Source organism: Nannobrachium achirus (genome assembly GCF_963921795.1).
Source record: "Nannobrachium achirus genome assembly, chromosome: 16".
In the NCBI taxonomy this organism is placed as follows: Eukaryota; Metazoa; Chordata; class Actinopteri; order Myctophiformes; family Myctophidae; genus Nannobrachium; species Nannobrachium achirus.
The window spans coordinates 40,174,485-40,199,430 of NC_137823.1; the positions used below are offsets into that span (position 1 = coordinate 40,174,485).

Below are 24,946 nucleotides of genomic sequence, written 5' to 3' on the forward strand. Positions count from 1 at the left end.
ACGGCCTTGTATGATGAAGCAGGGCTTTGAAACTTGGAGATACAAGGTTTCTGCCCGACAGTGACGATTTACTTTGTTGGCCGCCCAGCCCCCAAAATGGAACGAAGGCCGACATTTTATTTATTTATTTTTTCCTAATGGCCGGCCTGGACCAGCCGGGAATGAACCGGCCGTTCGGGAGTTGTCCCGCTTTTCCCAATGGCCAGCACGTCCCTGCTGTACATTCTTCCCATTAAAACAGATTTATTAGGGATGCCTAGTGGATCAACCAGTTAGTGCACTGACCACATGATCTTATCATCTTTGCGACTGAGTCCCATCTTAATTGTCTCAAAAGCTCCCCTCCTTTGTCTCTATAGCAGAACATAATCAAAAGTGACATAATATAGCTTTGAGTTACTAAGGCTCATAAGCCTGGGTTTCCGAGGCTATAGGCTCTAATATTATGTCCACCCTCGAACAAAGAGAAAACAACAAAGACAAACTTAAAGGCAATATCAATGGCCAACCAACCAAATCAAGAGATTGATTTTAGCTTTTGTGGCTGTGACTCCTAAAAAAAACAAAAATTCTCTCTCTACACAGAATCTCTTCACTGAAAATAGCAGGTCTGCAAGCTCACAAATCATTGCAATATCAAACATTGTGAGCTTGTGGATCAGCTACAATTGGTAGTTTGCCTATGACAAGAAAAGGTCTACCATGTTTTCAATGTGTTTCAGTCCACTATGAATTTCAGTCGCTCATTACCAGTTATTTCATTGGTACATATTACAACCAAGGAATTAATTGTACATTAATTACAAATGTTGAAAGTATCTCCAAGGAAGGAGTGATTTGGCTTGGTAAGACCACCTTTCCATTTGTTGAATGTTCCTGGAACTTGCTACCGGTACTTAAAATAGATCTCCTCCTGTCTCTTAATCAGTTGAGGTTCCAAGAGCAGAGACTTTTGTGTATCTTCATGTGTCTGTTTTGTTTGAATTATACAGTGATTCGTTGGTTCATATTGACCTATTCCTTATCTGTTGTATTTATTTATTCTATGTTTTGCACTCAGCCCCACCAGAAATGAAGGTCTCCCTCAACAGACTCTGAGTTTAACCACATGGACCCTAGCATCCCTATTCTGGCCATGTCATAATAATAGGGAAGGGACCAATATAAGACCCTTGGGTGACCCCCAGAAAATAAAGTATATAGGGCTTATGTGTTTAAATAAAGACTTGGAATGAAATGAAATGAAACATTTGGACAAGGTTCTTCACGACGAAAAAGGCTTGTGTAAACAAGATTACATTTAATTTTTTTATTTTACAAACGGTATCCCATTAAACCTCGAAGGTCTACGAGTGCATATTTTTTCTGTCAGGGAGAAACCTCATATCTCCATATTTCTTTTTTGTGATAATGCCCTATACCAGGGGTCTTCAACGTTTTCAGGCCGGGGACCCCCAAACTGATGGGGAGATGGAGCAGGGACCCCCTACCACCTCGTAGGGTGGGGGGGTCGGGGCTACGACATATTTTTTATTTTAAACATGTACAAGTTACAGCGAGCAGGGTGGGCCGTACCACTACCATTTCTAAACATACAACTTATTAACTGAGAACCAATGTCAATAATATCAACAATCTGTCAATTGCATAGTAATCATGTATTCAAGCTATTCAAAATGGATAGAATCCTGATTTTTTTTTTTACATAAATGTAAAAAAAAAAAAAAAAAAAAAAAAAAACATTTTTTTTTTAAGCAATAATTTCGCGGACCCCCTGCAGTACCTCCGCGGACCCCCTAGGGGTCGCGGACCCCCTGTTGAAGACCCCTGCCCTATACTTTGCCATACTACAGTATTACACACAAGTTGCACACATTACCGATCTACAAGTAGATCTGTTATTTTTGCAATTTAAAATAAATAAAAAATAAACCTGAAAGTTAGTGGTTAAGTGTGTTTATATTTAACAAATGAAAAGCATTAATTAACAGCCGCTTTGACTATAATAATAACTACATTTGTACTACAATAAATGTACTGTTAGAATGATTATAGATTCTTGGTTTACCTAGAATGTAGTTTTTTAGATGCATTCTTCTATGCATTTGCTATATACCTTGAGCTGTCCTTTATTGTAAGTCACTCTGGATTACGAGCGTCTGCTAAATAGCAAATTGTAAATTGTAAATTTATCGTTTTGGAACACAAAGTTTTTTTTTTTTCATTTACTGAAAAGCAACGGTTTCGGACATACAAGGTTTCTATCCAACAGCGAGGATATACGCCATTTTAATAATATAAACACATCCAATAAAGATGGAATCTGCGTTGAACTCTTTCCACAGTAGCACTCTTTACCCTGGAGGCCCTCTGGGAGCATGGGAATCCATTAATCTTAAAATAAACATCTCTAGATTGGGTCTGACTCTGTCCCTTGTTTTGGCACAGACTCCAACAATGAGTCGCAGATGGAGAGTTATTTTCCCCCCTCAATCTAGTTAAAAGGTTTTCCAGCCGACCATGTCGGATTCTAGAATGTGCACCACTTCAATTTGTATTCTTCTGCCTTTGTCATTTAAATAATTTCTTTTTTTTAAACTTTATATTACAACATAACATGATATGTGTTCTGCCCCAAGTAGTGAGACATTTCTGAATCTGGATAATGGATGCTATTTCTGAGTCTGACACATCTGAGCATATTTGAAATTCTCAGCATGCTCATCTTTGTTATCTGGTTAGTTAACTTTTGAATGAATGAATGACTGATTGAATGACTGACTGACTGAATGATTGACTGAATGAATGAATAAATGAAAAGAAAGTGATGATTGATAAGTCATCATGTAAAATTATTATTATCTCCATTGTATTTTCTCCTGGAGATAAGGACATGTATTGTATTATGATTTCAATAAACACACACACACACACACACACACACACACACACACACACACACGCACGCATGCACGTGCACGCACCGACGCACGCACACACAGTGACTGTGGTACAGTGCTTATCAGCTTGTTGTTTCCCATTGCTCAGAGTCATGGTATCTAGCTACCTCCACTGCTGGACACATGCCAACTGCAGAGGGTGTGTGGAGAGCATTCTAAAAAACTAAAGGTGTTAAGGGGAACCCTTAGGGATGGCAGAAAATGCTTATAACAGTGGTTCTCAAACATTTTCATGTCAAGGAAAGTACCCCCAAATTTGTATTTATTTGGCCCCGGACCCCCATCTGAAAAGATGCTATACCATGTGCCCCTGGAACCCCCTCAAGGACTCAGAGGGTCCCTGGTCCCCACTACGAGAACCACTGGCTAAGCCTATATACAGTACATGACATTTTATGATTGCATTTACTGCATTCATGTGCTTGCCATTGGTTATTTGGTGTAAGATGAGATTAACCACATGCAACACGCTTTGCAACGAGACAGGTTGTGAGCGTTTAGATCAGCTACTGTATTTGGGGGACCCTGGTCAATGAAGTATTGCAGTCTTATTTGTAATTGGAAGAATGATATTATTGGGATAATCAGAAAACAATGGCAAAGAGTACAGTAGCACACAAAGGCAGAGGTGTGTTTGTGTAAAAATAGTAGGCGAAATACAGTGACAGACACGAATGTTTTATATTGTGTGAGGTCATGATTTTGGTCAATACAAATTATTGCTAGTGGGACCCGGAATTATCCCGGGCCCTCCCCCCTCCATCAGATGGGTGGGCCACTTTTGAGAGGGTGGGCCACAAAGAAGATTCAAAGGGCAGAAAAGGTCAGCAGTGCATAATTATATGAGAATGAATATATGCAGTGGCTTGCACCACGCCCTCAAAATATTCTGCACAATTTTGCCAATTAATTGCAGTGCATAATTTAGTTTTCATGTCTCTTTTGGATCATAGAAGAAGCTCTGGTGAAACCCTGTAGTTTTAGAGTGTGCTTATCTCTTGGTCCCCTCTGATAGAGAGAGCCATTCTATCCTTATATAGGCCTCTTCATAACTCCATATTGCGCATGCATGCACACATGCGCGCACACTCACACACAGTCACACGCGCACGCACACGCACGCGCACGCGCACGCACACACACACACACACACACACACACACACACAGAGTGGACATGTAGACAGCAGCTGACTGTGTTGGATTTCAAATGGTTTTTAATCTCATAATTGCATAATAAAACATTCATTATAAAGTAAATAGTGTCTCATCTGCTGGAGCAACTGCCTGTAATGGGTTTGTAAGTAAATCATCAATGATGACCATGGCATAATCCAGCCTCATAAACTTACACTACATTGACCACAATGCAATGCGCGAAAACTCCTCCTCCCAGGCTCCTCCCATGGCTCCTCCCTAGCGAGGAGGAAGTGACCAAATCAAAATATAAGATTTTGTCTTCGTGCACATCCACATCTACCAGAAGATGAGTTAAAATACAAAATAAACGTGGTGGCGTCATGGCAAGTAAAACACTTAGAAGAGCAGGTGTAGCTCCCGAAATATGCGAGCGCTTCAAGCGCCACCAAATAGAAAGTTGTAAGGTAAGTTTACTGTACGGAGGCAAAAAGTTCCCTTCTTGCACGAACCCTGTCAAGCGTTCTTTCTCTCTCCCCCTCTCTCTCTCTCTCTCTGTGTGTGTGTGTGTGTGTGTGTGTGTGTGTGTGTGTGTGTGTGTGTGTGTGTGTGTGTGTGTGTGTGTTGCGCGCACGCGCGAGTGTGTGTGTGCGCGTGTGTGTATAGCACACAATATAGCCCATTTAGGCAGTAGTTGTTGTACAAGACAACATAGAAGTGTCTCAATCAATAGACTGTAAAAAAGGATCTAAATACAAGACTAGTGAGGCCACCCCCAATGCAGATAATATTTATTGTATTAACACGCTCTACCAAGCAGATTGGTTAAATAATATTTAATTCATTGAAATGTGGATTGCAGGTTAACGCTGATAATTATTCAGATTTTTTCTATTTTCTACAAGATTTTGTTAAATGCTCATGTGGTGAAACAGATTTTTTTAATGCTACATTTTGAAAATGTAAAAAAATCGTAATAATATTATTAACCTGAACCCCCTCAAAGACCCATGGGGGTCTCGGGACCTTACATAATGAATTGAATAGGCCTACACAGGACCACAACAGATGGAAACAAGCCCCTATAAGGGCTTTTTGTGTTATCCTTGCAATCTATGTAAACCGTACACTCTGAACAATCTGCAAACTGTTAATAAAGCATTCAATCAGCATTCAAACCACTGGAGTCAACGCCTGTTTGTCCTGTGATGATGTGTTTTAGGAAGTGCTGTCCCACACGCCGCTGGAGGTGATGAGGCTGGCGGGACTGAGCTACGACAAGGCCTTGACGTTACTGCAGTCAGTCAGCAAAGAATGTGCCCCCTCTGTGACCACGGTTTGTCCACCATCCAACCCTGTCTGACAGGCCTATGTGTGGCTATAGGGTCACGATTATTACATATCGCTATTATTTGAGATAATCGCAATTATTTTGCATACTGTAATCAACATGATGGAACAGGTTCCTGATTTTCTGCGGAATAGGAATGCACCTCTGTTTTAAATTCTGCACAGGCATCTTGCCACCTTAACTTTGCGATACCATGTTGGAAAATAGGTAAAAGAATACCTGTATTCGCCTGGCACCCAGAATTCCAGATGGCAATGCTATGTGACCTATAAGCCCTGAGCTACAGCGATGGGAGAGGTCATAGATTGGGCTACAGCAAGTAACAAAACAACACATATTCATTATCTTCCATATACCATAGAGTTACCTTCTGTCAATAAATTCTGTGTAGGTGATTGAAGTGTTCGAGTTTGGAAGCGCTCAATAACGCAATGTCCTACTGCCTTGTGCATTATGTGCAATTTCTATAGTACACACTATGCAGGACCATTGAGTGATTTCCAACGAGCGCTTCCAAAGTCTCAACATGTGAAAATAAATCAACTGCACAGAATTTACATACAGACAGAAAGTAGGGGCTACAGCAGGTCACAACTAAGACAACACATATTCATCGTCTTTATGTATTTTTTGTCTCGCTGTTTTAGGCCTTGGAGTTGTGGAAGCAAAACTGTGATTCATGTTTCTCTACCTCTCTGCTGGAGCTGGATAAACGTCTTCATGGAGGTCTGCCCCGGGGAACAATTACAGAGGTACAACAATACAAGCAATACATCCTTTGACATATTGTTTCTTGTGTTGACAACTATTGGGCACATACATATTTTATGTGAGGTTTGGCACTATTGTAATTGATTTTGCATGAAGAATAAGGCATTCTAATGATATACGCAAGCTTTGGTCTGACTCTGAGCAGATGTGAGTTTGAGCGGACGTCCGTCAAAATTCATGGACAAAAAAAGATTGATGAATCTTATCAACGTAAACATGGGATGTACAACATATTGGCTTAAACAGCTTAGTGAATAAGGCCCCATTCGCTTTAATGCTATGAACTGCCAGATGGCTAGTCTGTTTGCATTTTGTCTGCTTTTTTTGCACACAACATAACAATGCGTTTACTGGCTTACTATACTGGCTTACTTAAAACAGCGTTGAACACGTGAACCTGTTTAGTGTTTTCAAAATGTATGTACATGCTCCATCTCCTCATAAGGTAGCCATTAATCACTTAGGCCCTGTATACTTCGTTGTACAATGAATAGTGACAATTGTCAGATCTACAAGCCACTTCACAGTTTTATTTTATTCAAATTAAATTTGTTTATACAGTTTTATTTTATTCAAATTAAATTTGTTTATAATCTGTGAAATCACTGAGTTTTACGAACTGTTGAAAGTGGTTAATAAAAAGAAGCTCTGTGTGTGTGTGTGTGTGTGTGTGTGTGTGTGTGTGTGTGTGTGTGTGTGTGTGTGTGTGTGTGTGTGTGTGTGTGCGCGTGTGTGCGTGCGTGTGCGTGCGTGTGCGTGGTGATAGGTGGCTGGTCCGTCAGGATGTGGTAAGACCCAGCTGTGTATGATGCTCAGCGTGCTGGCTACTCTGCCAAAGAGCATGGGAGGCCTTGACAGTGGCGTGATCTACATAGACACAGAGTCAGCCTTTTCAGCAGAGAGGTACAGTACAGTGTTCTTACATGTCCTGAAATATCTGGTAAAGTAATTGAATATGCACAAAAAAGAGTTGTTAAATTCAGATTTCTATTTTATAATACACCTTACTGTTGAACTTTTTATTTTTATTTTTATTTTTTAACCACCCAAACTCTATATGCTTCGTTGACCCCCAGAGGCCAGAGGTCTACAACACTTACTTGGTTCCCACCATTTTCCTCCTCTACACCAGCTGTCTTGGCCAGAAATAATTCTAGAAGGCCACAAAGTGTCACAACGTGACTCATCTGCTACTTTGTCTTATGATCGTGACATTCTAACTTTGTGTGTTTCTTTGCAAAGTAATGCCCTACTTGATCATACTACAGCGGTCACACAAACGCATCAAAAGTAGCAGATCTGCATCACGTTTTGAGCACTTTTCAATCTGCTACTTTTGCTCTTTCTTTTTTTGAATTCTGAAAAGTAACAGTTTTGAGGTTTCCATCCGACAGACGATATCACTGTATAAGTTTCAAGATACAAGATTATTTCAGTTAAAGTACTGTACTAGTACAATTATTACATAATACCTGGACGCAATTATTTTGCATAGACTACAACAAAGGGTCTTAGTAAGGTTGTTTGTTTTCACTCTTAGTTTTATTACATATTTACAGTATATTTTGTGTTCTGTATAGGTTTTCTTAGTTGTTACATGTTGGCTTTTTTATGTTGTAGTGTTTTTATATTTTTAGAGGACCACAATGGAAATGAGCCTCAGGGCTTATTTTATGTTTTTATCCTCTCTGATATTGCGTGTGTTGTTCTTTGCAATCAATCAATTTATTTATTTGGTCACTCACGAGCCACCAGAACCGCTTCAATGTGCCTCAACGCTGGGAATGCTCTCTTTTTAATCAATGAAGGGTGTGCCAATGCCGGCGTCAATGTCGGACGTCGGACGCCAAATTCACCCCAGTTTATTTTTTTTACGCCGCCACCACGCCGGCACAACGCAACGCTCCTGGTGGAGCCCTAGACTTCAACCTTTTCAGGCCATGACCCCCCAAAATAATCCTATTTGAACTGTCATCCGACCCTGATAAGAATTTCAAATTGTCGGAGTTGAGGCATGAAATTATGTTTGATAAATCTTTACCTTTTCCTTTCCATTTGAAAATGTGGACGTTTTACCAGTTTTTACAGTATACTGTAGTTTGTTGATACATTTTTATGCAGTAATTGTTTTCGTTCTTTTTATTTATTTATTCTTTTTTTGAGGTATTGAAAATGTCGAGAACCTCAGGAATAGACCACTCACAGCATAATGAACACCAATGAAAATAAAAGCCTGGGTACCGCCGAGGCTGCAGCATAATAGCGCCACCAGACAGACACCCTCACTGTGGGGGTCAAGTATTCAGGCCTAGAACATTCTCTTGTTGGACTCCACACATGATGCACTCAGCACTCGCCCACATATCGTCGTCGTCGGGTGGAAATCTCGTATGTCCAAAACCGTTTGTTTTGTATTTATCACTTTAGAAATGATTTAAACTAGTGAAAATAGCCGATCTACAAGCACACAACGCCTCGCGGGTGCGAGGCGTTGTGTGCTTGTAGATCGGCTATTTTCACTAGTTTTGTGTGACAGCCTTCTATGATGAAGCAAGGCTTTAATTTACGGAAAAAACATGCACATTTGAAACTTGGAGATACGAGGTTTCTGCCCGACAGTGACGATATGTGGAATATGGTGAAGGATGGATGACTCATCCGGCTATTATCACTTTTTTCCTCATCTCTGTAGGCCAGTGTCTATGGTTTTTACAGTGAGGTGATCAGACTGTCAGTGCTGACACAGTCTGATCACGTCCTGTGTTGGCATTCTAATGTCACCTGAGTGCGGAATAGTTGCTCTTCTCCTTTTCCTTCCATATACAGTAGCAAAGCACCAATGCATGAGCACCACGGTCATTGAATGTGCACTTTCCACCGCAATTTACAGTCTTTGTGACTGAAGCTCCCCTATCTGTGCCCCAATAACAAACTTCTCTTTCATATTCACGTAGATCTTTTCCTCTTGCCATTTTGATCCAAAAGTGAGGCCAGGATGTGAGTGTGATAGGATGTTAATACATTGTATCATGCAGTACATCTGTATGGAAGTACAGTAGATGCATTTGTTATGTTTCTTCACTCAGTTATTTAGGTTTTCAACAACAGTCAAAAGGTGCTAAATGTGTTGCAGGTACCAAACAACAAGCATTCTTATTAATGGTTGCACTGCAAAATACAGAAGCGCATTATGGATTGTGCTCGATTGATCTGCACCTTAGTTTTTAAGCGGTGCTACGTATGCCCCACACTTGGCTCATTGGCCAAGCTTCACAGCACCCTTAATGAAATTAACTCATAAAAAGCACCGCTCATTGTTATTTTCTATTTATTAGTGGACCGTTTTTCTGTTGCTGTTGTAGACATGACTGCCAGTTCCCACCTGATATGTGGGAGTTCCGTCTGCTGCAGACTGTGCTGAGTAACTGCTAGTTCGCATAAAGTCTTAAGACTGGGAGTTAAGTCTAAGATGTGTGTGCCATCCTCCAAAGATGATGATTCGATCTCCCACCATGCAACTGCACATTCTATACATTGACCATGGGAGGCCTTTGGCGCAACCTTCTTCCAGGAAAAGGTCTGTGGATTGAATTCCCACAGATCGTTAAAAAACTGGTCCTTGCCGCCAATCCAGCATTTGCCACCTATTATTTACAGCTCTCCATTGAAGACAAAGGCTGAATGACACACGCAACGCGCGTACTTCTGTTTTTGGAAGAAGCTGTGCAGAAGGTGTGATCAGCCAGCTGTTGGTCTCTGTGCCAAACTGACTGATGTTGTTGTAGTAGTTCATATCAGTATATAGAGCTTTCACATGTGTATACTATAAACCTTTTCACTTTATTATTTATCTATATCACTTTAACCAGTATATGCACTGTGTATTCCTTGTAATCCCAGGCTGGTGGAAATAGCCCAGAGCAGGTTCCCAGACTACTTCTGTTCCAGGGAGAAGGTGGTGCAGATGGCCGGGCGTGTGCATGTCTTCAGGGAACTCACCTGTCAGGATGTCCTCAATAGGTACTGTACAGTGACTTGTCATGGGGGTCCACACCAAAAGTATCAATGTTTGTGGGGTCCACAAACATTGATGACATGTTAACATGTTACCATTTTCATTGCATGCCACCCATGAATGATACCATAGTGTTGCTTTTCAGACAGTACTTGATAACCCATTACAGCTGGACGTTGCATGCTTAATAACAAACACATTAACATGACCGCATACTTAAGCTGCGGTTGATATTTGATTCAGTCACATGAATTCAAATGTTTGAGACGCATTGTAGAGCTTTTAGAGCCTCTATTTTCAAAAGGTTTTATACATTTGCAAACTTGTGAAACACAGATACCTTTGTGCTTTTATTCAAGTAAATTCAGAATTCCGGACTTTTACTTGTAACAGTATTTCTAGTTTTCTACATTACAGTATTGACACTTTTCAAGTAAATAATGTGAGTACTTTTTTCAACAACAGCAACTGAGTCTTGTTGCGACTGTAGGTCGCAGTTTAGTAAACCGTCACAGCTTGACCGTATCTCTGTAACGCCTGACACTGTGGTTCCCCTGGCACATCACTGTGACATCACAGGTGACATCACAGTGATGTCAGTTACTCAGAGCAGGGATCTCCATATATGGGCATAAAAGGGATTGTATGTATGATGTCACTGTGACATCACAGGGATGTCAGATACTCAGAGCAGAAAAACAAACAAACTGGGAAGTATTTATGTTTCGTGGTTTCACCTTCAACCCCACTTACGTCACAGAAAACATGGTGGCGTCCATACGAGGCATCGGGAGGATTTTATCGCGTATATCCCCTCTGATTTTACACTCTGCTCAGCATAACGAGTCCCGTCTGCAGAAGCTACCCATCAGGCTATTATGGAGCAGGACTGGAGCTCCATTTGTGCTGCCAAGCCACTCACTGTGTACAGCAGCACCAGCAGCCAAGGATGGGGATGCTGAGGTAGTGGTCCGCTACAAAGACAGACCCTGGGACTACCTGGAGAGTGAAGAATACATTGAGCGCTATGGAACCAGTCTGGTGTGGACTGGCTACAGGAGAAACCATAAAGGAGGAATCCCCCCGCAGAAGACACGCAAGAAGTGCATTCGGGGAGGCAGAATATGCGGGAACGCATGTCCCATTTGCAGGGATCCGAACATCATCCTCCACTATCAGAATGTTAAGCTGTTGGAGCAGTTCATAAGTCCATATACTGGGATGGTGTATGACCCCACTCAAACAGGTGTGTGCATGCAACAACAGAAGAGACTGAATGCGGCAGTTGGCAAAGCACGAGACCATGGCTTTCTTCCCTTTGAGATTCCCAAAGTGGAATTCACAGAAGACTACTCCAATAAGCACCACCATGCTGTGGGGTCCACAACACCTCCCCCTCAGCTCTGGTGAACCCTGGTATAAATGGTATGGCACCATCCAGCCAGAAGAGACAGAACTGGCCAAAGTTAAGAAGATGTACAAGGCTTATCTCAAACGATAAGGCCTTAAAGTTCTTCATATTTACGCTATTGTATATAGTTATGCACCGTGCCAGTTTAACCCATTTAGGCCTAACCTATAGTTAGGCCCAAATCAGAAATTAGCCTACAAAAACAAATATGTTGATACATACTGTACATGTACTGTAAGCCCCTCCCATACACTAAAATGGGTTAAATAGTGTAAGTGTGATTTTCCAGCTGTTTCTCGCACACTTTACCTGTTCTGTATTCCAAAGGAATTTACAATAAACAGCAATATGATGAAAAAGAAAAAAGATACTCAGAGCAGGGATCTCCATATATGGGCATACAAGGGATTGTATGTAGGCATATCTCCATATACAGTACATTGATCTCCATATGTGGGTATCAGGGATCTCCATATATGGGTAACTGATCCAATTATATAAATTTGAAGGATAAAATTAAATAAAAGTCCTTATATGGGGTGGGTATTACCAGATGATGCCCTGTTAGGAGAACCACACTAACAGAATCCATATATGGCCCATTAATGTGCAACATTATTTTCTCACTCAACAGTAAACAAACCAACATAAGGTTTAAGTGTATAGAGGGTATTTGCACATTTTCTAAAGTGACAATTTAAGGACTTTTTAATGCCTCTAAAATGACCAATTAAACATTGTCCGAATTATCAAATATTTGAGGCAGAAGTTGTGAAAATAGCAGATCTACATGCTCACAACGCCAAGCAACGCGAGGCGTTATAATCGTGTTTGTATAACCGTGTTATACAAAGTGCTCGTCAGGGTGGGGGGTCCCCAGTTAAAATGTGATTATTTTGGGGGTCGCGGCCTGAAAGGGTTGAGAACCACTGCTTTAGGGCGAGGTCGCCCTTAGGCGTCTTACTGGTATGTTATGTGCTGCTTCCAGAGTTGACCGGCTGGAGGAGGACATCATCTCCACCAGGTCGGGTCTGATCATCCTGGACTCGGTGGCCTCGGTGGTGAGGAAGGAGTTCGACACGTCCCTGCCTGGAAACCTCACCCAGCGCAGCAACCTGCTGGGCCAGGAGGCCCAAACCCTCAAATACCTGGCGCACGAGTTCCACATCCCTGTAAGCAATGAGCTGTGTGTGTGTGTGTGTGTGTGATGACGTAGAATACCTATAGTTTAGTCAGGAACATTCACGTCAAGTCATTTAACCATTTATTGCAAAATGGAATACACAATAAGCAGATTTAACCATTTATTGCATAAATGGAATACAGACAATACAGTTAATATTGGCGTTTTACAGGCTCTGCGATAGCTATGCTCCCTGAAATTTTGTGCACGCTTTTCTGAGCCTGCTAAGCAAAATCAGGGAACGCAGCAATACCCCCCATAGGGATACAATAGCAGAATAATAGCAATACATTGACGTGTAACTTAGTCAAAATCACAGTATTTGAGCTTAACCACATTGACATGTAACTTAATCAGACAATCACAATTATTTGAGCTTAGCCAGACTGATCGTGCAAAGGTGGAGGCTGGGGTGGAGGAGGAAGCAAGCAGCAAATGATTCCGAAGCTTCGGAAACCAAGCATTGGTAGAGAAAGCAAGCTCTATTTAAAGGAGCCTTCCCTACTGATTGAGAGCTTTGATTGGAGTATGGCAGTCATGTGACATAATGACCAGCAGATATGTTAATGAGGTATGAGAACAGAGCTGACTGACATCTGACTACAGCTGAGCAGCGACTTGACTCCCATGTCCTGCATAAACTAACGCTGAAGCTTCATTCTTTCATAGAATGAGCAAATATTTGCAAATATTTGAATATTTGCTTCTGGGCGTCCCTGGAACGCCCCATTTGAGATGGGGCGTCCGTGGGCCAATGCACATCATTTTTGGGGTCCTCGACATTTGTAGGCTCTGCCTAAGGTCTTAATGGGTCTTTACTCTCCAGGAGCGTAGTGAATATACCATCTGAAAATGACATCTGTAAATATTTTGCATCAGACTATTCATATCGTTGTTGTCGGGTGAAAACCTTGTATGTCCAAAACATTGTTTTGTATTTATCATTTTAAAAATGATTTAAAACAGTGAAAATAGACAATCTACAAGCACATTCACTGGTTCTGTGTGACAGTCTTGTACTGTGAAGCAGGGCTTTGCCTAAAAAAAAAACATTCACATTTGAAAGACAGCGACGATATAGTTGATGCTTCAGTGAAAATCTTACTCAAGAAAGAAACGTTGTTTTATTGCTATGTAATATTCACATTCTGTGAAACGTACTCATGACACAAACAATATTTCAAAAAAATATTTCTGGGCGAATTAATTGCACGAAGAAAATAATGGTGTGTAGGACACTTATTGCGACCGTAGGTCGCATTTACTACCAAAACCTCCACCGGCTGTCTGTCAGTCTGTCCGTCATGTCACACTTTTCCCCAACTCATATCTCCGCCACCGTTGCCCCAAGACATGCCAACACACACTCCTTGCCTGCCAATCCACAACCTCCACCTCTCACGTCATACGGGCAGCCATAGTTACACCTGGAATGTTGAATCTCCATATATGGAGATAACCTACGCATCACACAAAGTCTGACCTCACCAGCCCATACTTGGGCATGGACGACTTATATCTCCATATACGAAGATGGCCATATATGGAGATACGATGACATCACAGAGTCCACAGCTGATGATGTGGCGTGATGTCATACAATACACAAAAAAGCCCTATATAAAGGGGCAATTCTCACCAGGGAAGAGAGCATTCCCCACTAGCTGAGTATCTTAAGATGGTTGGATGTGATGATAAGCTATAAGCTTAGTTGATCCTGGCGATAAGGTCTGAGTCGAGGAATGCTCTCTTCCCTGGTGAGAATTTCCCCTTTATATAGGGCTTGTTTGTGTATTGTATGACATCACGCCACATCATCAGCTGTGGACTCTGTGATGTCATCGTATCTCCATATATGGCCATCTCCGTATATGGAGATATAAGTCGTCCATGCCCAAGTATGGGCTGGTGAGGTCAGACTTTGTGTGATGCGTAGGTTATCTCCATATATGGAGATTCAACATTCCAGGTGTAACTATGGCTGCCCGTATGACGTGAGAGGTTGAGGTTGTGATATTTGTGGAGATAAGCGACCAACGGTCGCTTACTGGTACTTACATTTTAGCTATTTCATTTTAATTGAAAGTTTAGTTTTCCTGTACAGGTTAAAAAATACAGAAGGGTACTAAAAACAACAAACTGTGATGTAAGCAATGCAGCTGCAGCTAATGCAAGTAATAATGGGTGTGTTACATTTAGGTGTGACAATATTCAATCAAGCAATATTAGTGCACACCTAAATCTAGCATATACAGTACACATTATTAGTTTGATCAGCTACAGTTTCGTTGCTTACATCACAGTGTACAATAAGGCCAAACCTTTAAACCTGTACACTAAAATAAACGTTAAAATCGTCTTAGGATTTCATTCCCTATTAACTATTAATACTCTCATCTAAAGATGGCGTCAATACCAATTCCAAGTTATGAGCAGAAAGGATATCCAATCATTGTGCCAGCTGAATTATTGGGTTACATAAGCCTGTTGTTTCATGAAAAGGTTATGTTTCTGTTTTGTTGGTATATCTGAGGTTGCACCATACTGCCCAAAAAGCCAAAGTGCAAAAAGGCTTCAAAGTTTTTCAGCTGGCCAGCCAAATAGGTTATAGGTAACACATAGATATTTCACTAATTGCTTATCTGTTCATGAGGTAATTGTTTATCCCCCAATATAGTGAAAGTATGTTTCTCCAAAAATGTAGTAAGGCCTACTGCACTTTGGCTTTGTATAGTACTGTGTAGCACAGTAAGGTGCTGTGCTACTTTTTCACCACTAGATGTCAGCGTGGTCACACAAACCTGCCCCATTGTTACAGAGCAGTTGTCAAAATGTAAAGCATCAATCAGATGAACACTACACAATTGAACAGCCATAACCAGAATATCAGATGGACTAAAAGGCTCTCTGCTAATATAATGCTGTGCCACTGCTAACCCATAAACAATAGATCTTTTCTGGGTGCTGTGTCTACAATAGATGTGAGGCTAGTGCTAATACTCATAATGATAAAGCATAGGGCTAGCAGGGGCAGCGTCATGGGTGATACTGGTTTGTGTGATGTAATTGTGTGTCAATTTATCCATTTGAAACTCAGAGAGTACAGGTCCCTTTTGTTACACCTCTGAGTAAAATGACTTGCTAATATTATTAACTACTAGTATAGTAGTTATTTTAAAACCACTACCACTGCTCTGATACTACTAACTTGTTATTACTACTACTGTGTAGTGAGCTTGCAGTGCATGAGCTTGTAGATCTGCCATTTTTTAATAGTCAATGCTAAAATCTAAAATAACACAGATGCTTTCCCGGTTTTAATGGTTTAAGTACATATACATCAAACATATAAGTGTATACATAGGCATTGACACTAAGGGTTGCCCACCTGCCCCCGGCAGGTAAATAAAACTTTAGGGCAGGTGAAGTTTGCTTTCAGGTTGCCCGACCGGGCAAGTGCGTATTTGAGAGGGGATGCAACACTAACAGTCTATAAACACAAGACCAGATCTCTGTCTAAACACCTGAACATGGCCAGACTGCTCTGTCTTGATATAAAATAAGAGCACTGTGCTGGTTTTACTTTTGCTAGACTAAAGTATATACTTTATAAGTGTGAACCCATAGACACATTCAATCATAGCTATCTACTGTAGGTATTTGGATTTGGAGGAGTTGAGGTATAACATCTTTTATCGCTCAGGCCCAGAAAGAAAGAAATACGTGTTAAATTGTGCTGTAATTAAAAATCTACCTATCATTTTATAATGGACGATTTACTTTTCGGGGGAAGTGGGCATGAGCTTTGGGCAAGTAGAACATGACCTGTACTTGCCCGCGGGCAAGTACCTCTCAGACCTTAGCGTCAACCCCTGATTACATAAGTGATAGTGACTCCTAAACTGTGGCATAAACTCCTCATTGCAGTCAGAACTACAGACTCACTCCCAATCTGCTACCGTAGTCTGAAGACTTCACCTCTTCAGTCTCCAGCTCACCCCCGAGCACTTCAGTCCTATCATATCCCTTCTTGGTGCTAGCTTACTTAATATGCAGATATATCTCGGTTATCGGTACTTGTCCTGATGTTTTTGTTTCTTCGATTTTTCCTCCACCACAGATGTCAAGAATGTGATTTAGATAGCGTGTTGTTTAGACAGATGCTGTATCATTGTTTAGTTGCTATCCCAAGTTTCTTTGAGGCATGACTTTGTTCTCTCTGCACTCTTCTGTGTGTTTACCTTTTGTTTGACTATAATAACAGTCAAGTCCATTTTATTTATAAAGCATGTTTAAAAGCAACAAAGGTTGACCAAAGTGCTGCACAGCATACAGAACTACAAAATACAAAGAAGAACAACAATGTTACACAAATGTACAAGTGCGAAAGGGTCTGCTAAATGCCTAAATTGTAAATTGCAGTGCAGCATACTGTATAAACATGGAGTGATAATTGCAATTCATATTTTGTGAAACTATACAGTAAAGCAAATTTGAATTTGAGCTCCTTATTGTATTATATAGGCACATTAGGCTGCCGACAACCAGTTCACCTCTGTCTCTGTGAAGGGAAAGCTGACGTTCACGTTAAAACGGTAGAGGAAGATCATGGGATCCACCAGGGACCCCACATAAAAGCAGAATAGGGGTCCACATCCAATGGTTCTGAAGCAGAGCCACTCCTCCTCCTCCTCCTCCAACCCCCTCCTGATTGTCAAAACACTCCTCTTCTCCCTCAGTAAATAAATACCACAGAGATGTCCTTAAATGTGACCAGTGATGGAAGAAGAACTTGCATGTTTTCTTTAAGTATCAAATACTGCAATGTAGATATACTCTGTTACAAGTAAAATTCCAGTTTTCAAAATGTACTTGAGCAAAAGTACAAAAGAAGTATTGGCATCAAAATATACTTAAAGTACCCGAAGTAAAAGTACCCATTGTGCAGAATGTCCCATTTCACAAGTTCAACATGTATAAAAGTATTTTGAAAATAGTTGATCTACAAGCTCACAATGCGTCGCGATCAAATGGCCAAAATGTATATAGGGCTGAATTGGTTAATGTATGTTTTGTGATAATAATCTAAACTTGCAAAGTAACTAGTAACTAAAGCTGTCACGTGGATTATGACGATCATGCAAAAATAATTGCGATCTCAAATAATTTGCGATTAGACGACTATGTAATAATTGTGAGATGCACTAGGCAGCCATAGTTGAATGGGTGGACTGTGTAGAGGCTGTCTGGGAATCAGAAGGTCCCCAGTTACCCCCCTTTCGCCCTGTCTATGTGTTGAAGTGTCCCTGATCAAGACCCTTAACTGCGCCCCCCAGGTCCTTTATCAATAGCTACACTTACGTAACTGCTCCTAAAATGGGTAAATGTAGAGCAGGGCTCTTCAACAGGGGGTCCGGGACCCTTAGGGGGTCCTCAGAGTCACTACAGGGGGTCCTCCAAATCTTTGTGTGATAGAAACCTTTTTTTCTCCTTTTTTTATATTAACCACCCTAGCGTCCATATTCCGAGAACTTTAGCCAAAAATAGCTTGTAGATCTGCTATTTTTGGCAAAGAGGTTTTGTAGAGGGGAAAAAGAGCAGACCAAGTACAGAGTGAAAGGTCAACTTTATTAAGTATTCACGGTTCAAGTGGTTAAATATCTGAAAACTCAAATTGACATAAATCCAAAAAACACTGATGATTGTGCTGTCAAACAATGAAACTATATGGAATCTATGAACAGGTTGTGGGGGTCCCTGCTTCATCTCTCTCTCAACTACTGAAAACGTTGAAGACCCCTGATGTAGAGGATATATTTCATGCATACATGTGCAAATGTACAGTGACAAAAAATAAGATAAATCTAAAATATAACCTCACTCAAGAGTTGAAGTAAAGCTGCAATTTGTAACTTTAAGTCCTACTGTACTCCTACTGTCCTCTGTTTACCTCTCCTACCAAACTTCTACTGCTCAACCAATACTTAATTGGCCAGGGAGATATCGAGCATCAGGCAGCGCTACTTATCGACCAGTAGGTGTCCTAATGCATATGTGCTATTTATATTGTATATCAACGTACTCTACCATACAGGTTGGTTGAAATGACATGTTATTCATTAAGCATAATAATCGCAGCTTCAACAACACTTTACCGTGCAGAGACAGTTGTTGCCGTCAAGGTGTAGTACGCCATCACTTTAAACCCTTTCAGCTTGAAGGGAAAGAGCAGGCTTTGTCTGGCTTTATGTACACATCTTACATAGGCCTCTACTTGGCGTTACGTAGCAACAGGAGACTTGCGATGCTTGGCGACCGCAGAGCTTTTGTTCACCATAATCTCTCTCTCTCTCTCTCTCTCTCTCTCTCAGCCCTCTTTCATAACCAAAGGCCCTATCCATGTCCCCGGCAGTTTTTCTTTTCATTGTGTCTATCATCTGCCGTGTGATTTCTGATGATCAGCGCGCGAGACCAAAATGTGCTGTGTCGGCACTCGTGTTGTTTTAACATTATGGATGCTTGCGGTTAGACTGAGCGCTGTTCTGACTCGACAGAGCAAACAGACCAGAGCGTTATCTTGAAATGTGCCCAGACAAGAAGGACACAATGAGGATGGAGGTTACCTCGCTATGGCCCACTTTTTTTTCTTTCTTTTTCTTTAAGCCTATCAGGGTTTAAATAAATAAAGACATTTATCTTAAGTAGATTTTTGCAGGGCTAATACCCTGTTTCACCACCCTGTCTGACTTTGATACCTGAGAGAGCTGTACTCTGTTTTGTTTCATCTTTATTTATCCAAGGCAGGGTTTGCTGGGTGAACATGCGTGCACTCGTGCAGTCACCCCCCGGAGCTACCCAGTACAAATACCACCTTCTGCTGTCTGTCATTGAGCAGGTCCCCTGCTCTTATAGTTAATAGTAGCCTGAGCCATTTTAATAGTAACCAGTGGTCTTGTGGTTGGAGTGTCCGTCCTGAGATTTGGAGGTCAGGGTTTGATTCCCCGGCTGGCCCATACCGAAGATTAAAAAAATGGGACCCAATAATGCCTCCCTTCTGGGTGGGGAAGTGAATGACCGACACTCACCCCCCCACTTCACCCCCCCCCCCCCCCCCCCTCCCTCCCATCCGCCATTGAGCAATCCAGTTAGTGATGTGTCGTTCATGAGTGATTCGTTCCCATTAGAAAGACTTGTGAACGATTCGTTCAAATCCTTGAAATGGTTCGTTCACGCTTTTGTTCATACCCACCGTCCCCTCCCCCTAATAGCCCCCTGCACACAGGACGGGAGGCCGGCTTTATGCGCGACGTAATAAAAACGCTCCCGCGATAGTGTTTTTCACGGGGTGATTGCGCTATGAACGGTGAACGTGAATGAATCGTTTGAATGGATCATACCGTGAACCTGAATGAAATGATTCGTTCACAGAATTGAACGGGATTGCCCATCACTAGTTCCAGTGACGCAGTGGCTAACAATATAGACTGGCTAACAGTATAGACTGTAGTTGTACTGGGCAGCTCCCAGGTTGTGTTTATTGTTAATAAGTAAAGGAGGAAAAAAAATTAGAAAACAACCAGGAATTGTCTGAAAGTACTTTTATTGACTGGAAAGTGCAGCATAACTTTATAATAAAAGCAAACAGTGTTTGGGGTGGCCAATGGCCATAGCTGAAATAGGGATGGGACGATGTGAACATTTCATATCACGATTATTGTGACCAAAGAAATCACGATTTACGATATTATCACGATAATCAAAATCCATTATCCTGGGGCGGAACATTTGCCAAAGACATTTGATAGAGAGTGAAAAAAAGATATGTGTATCAAGTACGTATATTATAAGTACCTTTTACCAATTATAGAGGGTTTAAGTGGTATCGGATATGCAGCTCGGCAAATAAAAGATAAATTGATCCCAGTGCATGACGGAGGATGATATCACCACGATAAATTAAATCTCCACGATACGATTATCGTGAGTGTTTTTTTTTTATCACGATAAACGATAATATCGTGTATCGTCCCATCCCTAAGCTGAAATGGAACTCAGAAGGTCCCTGTTTTGTCCCCCAGTCTGTGTCGGAAGTGCCCCTGAGAAAGACGCTTCTTTAACCCCCTAACTGCTTTCCGGGCAGGCGGGTTTTGTAATAGGATGGATAAATACATGAGGATACATTTCATGTAAATGTACTGTGACAAAAATAGGAGTTATGTGTGGAGGCATTGTCTGCAGCACATAATGCAATTCGATGAGCTCAGCGCACTGGTATGACGAACCGCAAAATTCCCTCACAATGGATATCACATCTTAAATCATGAGTTTGGCATTATTTTACCTGCATATTTGTGCGAAAACAATACTGGTCTATGGAGAAAAAAACAACACAAATCATGTCTTGTTCTCTTAAGAGTTTGGTTTCATCATTTCAAAAACATCTAGAGGAATTTGTCACAGTGATACTGCAACAGGAATGTATTACGCCTGATTTATACAGTACATGGTTGTTGTACACTTAAACCCCAGCATCCATATTTTGGGGGCAAACTTTGGATCTATTCGCACTGCAACTCGCTGTAAGCTATAGATCGGCTATTTTCTGTGAACACATTTAACCCATTCAAACATGGAAAGCATCTGTAATATTTTATTTTTGCGCTGGCTATTCAAAAATAGCATATTTATAAAATAGCATTTGAACATTGGAACATTTTTTTATAAGAAAAGGTTCTTGAGAGCAACATTTAGTTGTAAGTGACGCTGTGTGTTTGTTTACATGACTCCCATGTTGGATACGGCACAAAATTCACGCAGTGCAGCCTGAGCGCAGCAGGTGCTCTGAGCCTTTGATTAGGCATCGGTCCGTTATAGAGCGGAGCGGTCATTATACGGAATACAGTATAATTCACAGCTGACATGTAATGTTGGCTGTGGACCATGTCATGTAATTCTACATCAGAGGTCTTCAACGTTTTCTGAAAGATGAAGCAGGGACCCCCACAACCTTTTCATAGATTCCATATAGTTGCATTGCTTGACAGCACGATCTTCAGGGTATTTTGGATTCATGTTAACGTGGGTTTTCAGATATTTAACCTCTTAAATATCTGAAATACTTGATAAACTTGACCTTTCACTGTACTTAGTCTGTTCTTTTTCCCCTCCAAAGCTCTGTGCCGAAATAGCCAATGTGAGCTTGTAGATCGGCTATTTTTGGCTAAAGTTCTCAGAATATGGACGCTAGGGTTCAAGTGGTTATTTGGAGGACCCCCTGTAGTAACTCTGAGGACCCCCTAGGGGTCCCGGACCCGGACCCCCTGTTGAAGACCCTTGTTCTACATAACATTCAGCCTAAAACAAAATAACCTGAAAACAACAACGCCCCTGGTATGTAAGGTCCTTAACCACTTAAACCCTATATACTTCATTTACCTCATTGTCTTTACATGACCCCTCCTTCCTTCTTTTTTCCTCCTCTACAGCAAATCTCTTTGCTGGAAACAGCAGAAATACAAATACAGTATAATGTGTCACAAGTATCACATTGCAACATTTTTTTGTTGTTTGTCTATTGTTGCTGAATGTTCACCTATTACGACATGCCCAGAATAGTGATCCTGTGGTCAAGATGGAAATGCATGGAATGCATCTTTTTTATGCCTTTTTGCATTTTATGCTTTATTCCAGGCAGACACATTGAACAGAGACAGGAAAACTGTTTGTCGACTGCGTTTTTTTCACTTACGAAAACCAAATAAAAACGAAATAAAAGCTAAGCTGTGATGACTAAAACTAAGACTAAATATATTGACAATTTCGTCAACAAAATAAAAACTAGACTAAAACGTTGGGGAGGGACTAGAGGAGAAGAGAGTCATTTTATGTTTGGTTGCTCTCAGCTGTTGCGTGCTGAAAATAGCCGACAAGTGAGCTTGCCTTGTAGATCTGCTATTTTCAGCACGCAACCAAGTGTAAAATCTGTCATTACGATGCCATCAAGGCCTGCCAAAAATAAATTTCAGTTGACTAAATCAACTGTAGATTTAGTCGCCTAAAACCTTATGATATTCAGTCGACTAAAATTAGACTAAAACTAAAACTTTTCAGGTGACTAAATTATGACACATTAAAACTAAATGACATTTTATTCAAAAGACTGTGACTAAAACTAAATCAAAATTTGCTGTCAAAAACAACAATGACTGCCAACTTCCTTGTGCACTCGTGGCCATGTATGGCCTACTTGTGCGCCAGCAGAGCACACCATCAGTTCGTTTGTTGTTTGTGACGTCACCAACAATGCTGGTCCCTCATTGGCTGTTGATGGTGACGTCACCAGGAATGCTGGTCCCGGATTGGCTACGGGCGTGAACACAGACAGATACGCAGATTACCTTCTAAGCTGGAATTTTCCTATACGTAGTATCATGCTTATGAGCACCTGAGGGCTGCTGTGTAAAATGGACAACAGGGGCAATAGACCCCATGGACAGTAATTTGAGATCAATATAAGTAGGAAAATGAGCCTACTGTATATATTATTTCGGCCAGAGTCCTTTAAAAACATGCAGTCATAGGATGCACCACATACTGCCTCACCATAGAGATTAAGCTTGGGTAAATTTGACAGTTTGGACTTCTTCCACTCCTGACATCACAGCATTGACTACTGTAGCTGTTCAAACCCCAATTTCCAGAATTAATAAAATACATTTATAGTTTATGAGAATGTAAAATTATAACATTGGTACAGTTCTTTCCACATTATTAGAATTTCCAGCATTTAAATTAGCCGTTTCCCTTTGTCTTCGAGCCCTATTTTATACGTGGGCTGTTTGAAAGAAGCCGGTTTACAAGCTCACTACGAGGCTGTGAGCTTGTGACGACACTTATGTAACCATATGGCTGGACCTGACGATGCAGCCACGCAAAATGAGCCATCATTCACTCCAAATGTGTTTTACGTGCATTCTGAAAAGTTGTAAAGATAAACACTTGGAATAAGTCAGTAAAATCGATGGTGATTACACTTTTGAAAAACCAGACGTTTTATGGGCTGCGGTGAAAATAAATCGTGCTAGATAAGCCTGAAGATAGACTCAGCATTTTTATAGATCTCTAAAGGATGACACAGCATGGCATAGTGGTTACCCACACGAACCCTATAGAGTCTCTATTCTGGGAGTGAACATTCTGCAAACATAGCAGATGTACAAGCTCACAACGTGTCACATTGTGACGCGTTGTGAGCTAGTACATCTGCTATTTTCTGTGACGATGGTGTACTGTACAAGGAAAAGAGGAGGGGTACTCTGTTCAGCTGAGGTAAAGTATAGGGTTTGGGTGTCATTTTCAGCATTAACAAGAAGTTGAAGGGTAAATATAGGTCTGATGATGTATCAAATCATACTACTACTACTATCATACTTTAAATTATTTCCAGAGCATACTGTACATTTATTCTGCCTGTTCCTATTTGGAAAAAACTAGCCAAACATGCCCACAATGTCTAGAACTCTAGATGCACACTCGACCTGTATCCGTTGAAGAGACTGAAAACTCAACAAGTTTGAGCTCTGCAGCAGAAAGCGTTGAAGAATCGACGATAACCATAGAAACCAGAAAAATTAGCAAAATGTAATGAATGCAACACAGAATGTTGTTTCTTAGAATGAAAGCTTAAAAGACAGGATAATAGAACAGTATTGTTGTATTCTAATGAATTGTATCTGGCCCGCCCGGGAAACTTTATCACTTATGAACTTGCTTCGGTTAGCTGTCTGGCTGGTTGTTTTGGCATATGTAGTATTTTTCAGACCCAAAGTGTGCCGTTTTGACAAAAGATTACATTATGCTTACTCGTGTGAAGCAAACTGGGACACTATCTCTTGTTACTGGAAACACTGTTATCATACGCTGCTAGTCGTGCCTTTGTGACCAAGGCCAACTCACACACACAGAAAACTTCACACAGACACAATAATAAAAACATGGCATGATAAAGGGTGATTCATACTCTGTTGCGTGGCGGTGTCGCGCGGCGAAAACAGACGATCTACAAGCTCAAAACAAGCTCAAATCGCTTCGCGTTGTGAGTTTGCAGATCAGCTATATCC

The 24,946-nt window shown here is 41.1% G+C and overlaps 2 protein-coding genes across 2 annotated transcripts in view; both read left to right on the forward strand.

Annotated features, from left to right (window-relative positions):
- The first annotated feature begins 4,462 nt into the window (after window positions 1-4,462).
- The window catches only part of rad51b (RAD51 paralog B), a 117,814-nt gene continuing 97,330 nt past the window's right edge, over window positions 4,463-24,946 (forward strand). The window contains exons 1-6 of the mRNA XM_080743986.1: window positions 4,463-4,563; window positions 5,319-5,432; window positions 6,095-6,199; window positions 6,985-7,121; window positions 10,119-10,238; window positions 12,633-12,816. Coding sequence (XP_080600112.1) covers window positions 4,480-4,563; window positions 5,319-5,432; window positions 6,095-6,199; window positions 6,985-7,121; window positions 10,119-10,238; window positions 12,633-12,816 — 744 coding nt within the window. The 5' untranslated portion in view covers window positions 4,463-4,479. The remainder of the gene's footprint in view (window positions 4,564-5,318; window positions 5,433-6,094; window positions 6,200-6,984; window positions 7,122-10,118; window positions 10,239-12,632; window positions 12,817-24,946) is intronic.
- On the forward strand, window positions 10,999-11,643 carry LOC308300185 (small ribosomal subunit protein mS40-like; the record flags this gene model as incomplete). Its single annotated transcript, XM_080743987.1, has 1 exon — window positions 10,999-11,643. The coding sequence occupies one exon, from the start codon at window positions 10,999-11,001 to the stop codon at window positions 11,641-11,643; it is 645 nt and encodes a 214-aa protein (XP_080600113.1).